General features: G+C 45.4%; 1 protein-coding gene across 5 annotated transcripts in view; it reads left to right on the forward strand.

Moving 5' to 3' along the window:
• The window catches only part of RSRP1 (arginine and serine rich protein 1), a 5,856-nt gene extending 5,010 nt beyond the window's left edge, over positions 1–846 (forward strand). For 4 of the 5 annotated variants that reach the window (XR_001888075.1, XR_001888076.1, XR_001888077.1 and 1 more), the window contains one exon: positions 390–846. Coding sequence is in view for 1 of the 5 variants with exons in the window: in XM_017886500.1 (XP_017741989.1) it covers positions 390–506 (117 nt within the window). In the remaining 4 variants the exon portion in view is untranslated. The remainder of the gene's footprint in view (positions 1–389) is intronic. The other variant, XR_001888074.1, reaches the window with a different exon arrangement.
• Positions 847–3,576: the final 2,730 nt, after the last annotated feature.

Genomic DNA, 3,576 nt, shown 5'->3' on the forward strand with positions numbered 1-3,576 from the left:
TTTTTTTGAGACAGTCTTGCTCTGTTGCCCAGGCTGGAGTGCAGTGGCGTGATCTTGGCTCACTGCAGCCTCTGCCTCCTGGGTTTAAGCGATTCTCATGCGTCAGCCTCCCGAGTAGCTGAGACTACAGGCGCACGCCACCACACCCAACTAATTTTTGTATTTTTAGTAGAGACAGGGTTTCACTGTGTTTGCCAGGATGGTTTCCATCTCCTGACCTCGTGATCCTCCCGCCTCAACCTCCCAAAGTGTTGGGATTACAGGCGTGAGCCACCACGCCCAACAGTTGATATCTTTAAGGCTTATACATGGGATTATTTAATGTACTTTTTTGTGTGAACGTGTATAATTACATGTTTGGGAAGCTGACTGAATTTGTTCTTTTACAGAATTCTGTAGCAAAACCAATACAAAAATCAGCTAAAGCTGCCACAGAAGAGACATCTTCAAGATCACCAAAAATAGATAAGAAAAAAAGTCCATATGGACTGTGGATACCTGTCTGAAAGGAGAAAACTAATGGCTAAGTTTGCATGAAAACTGCACTTTATTGCAAGTTAGTGTTTCTAGCATTATCCTGTCCCTTTGAGCCATTCAGGGGTACTTGTGCATTTAAAAACCAACACAAAAAGATATAAATACTTAATACTCAAATATTAACATTTTAGGTTTCTCTTGCAGATATGAGAAATAGCACAGATGGACCAAAGGTTATACACAGGTGGGAGTCTTTTGTATATAGTTGTAAATATTTTCTTGGTTATGTAAAAATGAAATTTTTTAGACACAGTAATTGAACTGTATTCCTGTTTTGTATATTTAATAAATTTCTTGTTTTAATTCTTAGTCTCTATTCTATATGTAATTACCTAATGGGTCTTTGTAGAGATACAAGGAGGCGTGTGTTGATTAAAGCCTTGTTAATCCCAAGTCCAAGGCTCACTGGCCCAATGTGGGATTTTGAGAAATGCTGAATCTCAATCAAGTCCCTACCCTAGACCTGCTGAATTAGAAACTGAATTTTAACAGGATTCCCAATTGAGGTCAATACTTCAACTTGAAAAATTGCCCTAAAAAATTTATAGAATACTGGGCTTCAAGGCAAGAAACTAAGCCAGAAAGAGGAGAAATAGAATCCCTCATTAAGCTGTAAAATCTATGTGGTGTAGTTAACATTTATTTATGCTTTTAAAAGTATTCTAAATAAATTTTTTTTTTTTTTTTTTTGAGACGGAGTGCAGTGTCGTGTTCTGGGCTCACTGCAAGCTCCGCCTCCCAGGTTCACGCCCTTCTCCTGCCTCAGCCTCCCGTGTAGCTGGGACTACAGGTTCCCGCCACCACGCCCAGCTAATTTTTTTGTGTGTTTACTGGAGATGGGGTTTCACTGTGTTAGCCAGGGTGGTCTCGATCTGACCTTGTGATCTGCCTGCCTTGGCCTCCCAAAGTGCTGGGATTACAGGCGTGAGCCACTGTGTCTGACCCTTAAGCACATAAAATTTTAAGAAGTGGGTATTACACTTCATGAACTGGAAAATCTAGACGGCTGATCTAAATAAGTGGACTGGTTTTTATGGATAGACTTTAATTTTTAGAGATAGGGTTTCTTGCTCATCACTCAGGCTGGAGTGTAGTCAGTCACAGCTTGCTGCAACTCCAGGGCTCAGGCAATCCTCCTGCCACAGCTTCTGCCATATAGGCTTATGCCACCACACCTGGCTAATTTTTGGGGGTAGAGATGAGTGGGATTTCTATGTTACCCTAGGCTGGTCTTGAACTTATGGCTTCAAGCAATGCTGCTCCTGCGGCGCCCCCAGAGTGTAGGGATTACAGGTGTGAGCCACTGTGCCTGGCCTAAAATAATAGTTTGACCAAATGTTTTAACTTTCTTACAAGGATATTTGGTTTTTTTGAAGGATGGCATTTTACAGAATGTTATTAGGGATCAGTCTCCATCTCCATGGTTTTGTTCCCATAAATGCACCTGGGCTGTGTAATAGAGCAGGGGACAGGAAAGCACCTGTAATTGTGACCACTTCTGGGGAAGAGGAGGGACTACGGTGAATTTCCAGTAGCCATTGTCGCCTTCCTTTCACTGCTTACATAGCTTTCAAGAAAAATTAGCACCCTGCTGCTGAAGCTCCCAAGGTCAACTCTAGGCTTCACATTAAACACAGAAAACAAGTGAATAATACACGATAAACGTGGAAATAATACACATTTTGAACATTTCTTTACAAATGTGCGTGGGCCTGGGCAGGTGGCAGTCTGAGCTGGTCTCCTAGACTATGCATCAGTTTCCGTAGCAGCACCCAGGATTTGCGCAGTCTCTGCGCTTTCACCCTGAGGAGGAGCGTCTTCAGGCAGGGTGGTTTGGCCTTGGAGGCCCTTGGCAGGCGACCCAGTCCCAATGTCTGTGCCTCCCTCTCTCCTGGCATCGCTTCCTTGTCTAGGAAAGACCTAGCCGCAAACGCCCCTACCTCGCTACCCCCAGGCAAGTGCCTGCCACCCGTCTGGTCAGTCACAGTCTCTGCCCTCCCCTGGCAACGCTTCCCCCCCACTTCCGGTAACAACTGGAACCCCAGGCCTCACTTTTCTGGACGAAACATAACCTGGCCCTTCCTGGGGTACCTCTAGAGCGGAGAAGGCATTCCCGCCCCTGGCAGTCCTGGGGTGTGTCATATTGGGCTAGGCCTGTGCGCAGGCACATTGGGTGGAGAAATCTGGACATGTATGGGAGATATGAGGATGTAGTGAGCCATGATCTCAGCCTGGTGACAGTGAGACCCTGTCTCAAAAACAAAAACCTGAAGGCAGACGTATGCCCTTCTTCTGATTTCCTTAAATGCCTTTGTTTAGGGAAGCCAGCTCACCACTTGAAAAGTCAGTTTCCCCTATTACAGCTCTTCATACATTTTCATCTTTGCAGGATTTACATAAATGTAATTAAATAAGTGTGTAATTGCTTGTTTAACGTTAATTTTGGGTTTTTTTGAACCCAAAATTTTGAACGGATCTCGCTCTGTCACCCAGGTTGGAGTGCAGTGGCGTGATCTCAGCTCACGGCAACCTCTGCCTCCTGGGTTCAAGTGATTTTCCTGCCTCGGCCTCCTGAGTAGCTAGAATTACAGGTGCCTGCCACCACACCTGGCTAAGTTTTGTATTTTTAGTAGAGACGGTCAGGCTGGCCTGGAATTCCTGACCTTAAGTGATCCACCTGCCTAGGCCTTACAAAGTGGTGGGATTACAGGCATGAGCCACTGAGCCCGGCCTAATGTAGTTAATTTAAATGACATTTCTTAACCTTTATTAAAATAGCAAATATTTGGCCAGGCACTGTGGCTTACTCCTGTAATCCCAGCACTTTGGGAGGCTGAGGTGGGAGGATTACCTGAGCCCAGGAGTTCAAGACCAGCCTGGGCGACAGAGCAAGACCCTGTCTCTACCTCTGACCCTGCCACCCCCCAAAATTGAAGTATTAGCCGGGCATAGGGGCAGGTGCCTGTAGTTGCAGCTACTTGGGAGGCTCAGGTAGGAGGATCCTCTAGAAAGCAGAGGTTGCAGTGAGCCAAGATTGTG

Source organism: Rhinopithecus bieti, unplaced genomic scaffold (genome assembly GCF_001698545.2).
Source record: "Rhinopithecus bieti isolate Rb0 unplaced genomic scaffold, ASM169854v2 scaffold_14826, whole genome shotgun sequence".
Classification (NCBI taxonomy): Eukaryota; Metazoa; Chordata; class Mammalia; order Primates; family Cercopithecidae; genus Rhinopithecus; species Rhinopithecus bieti.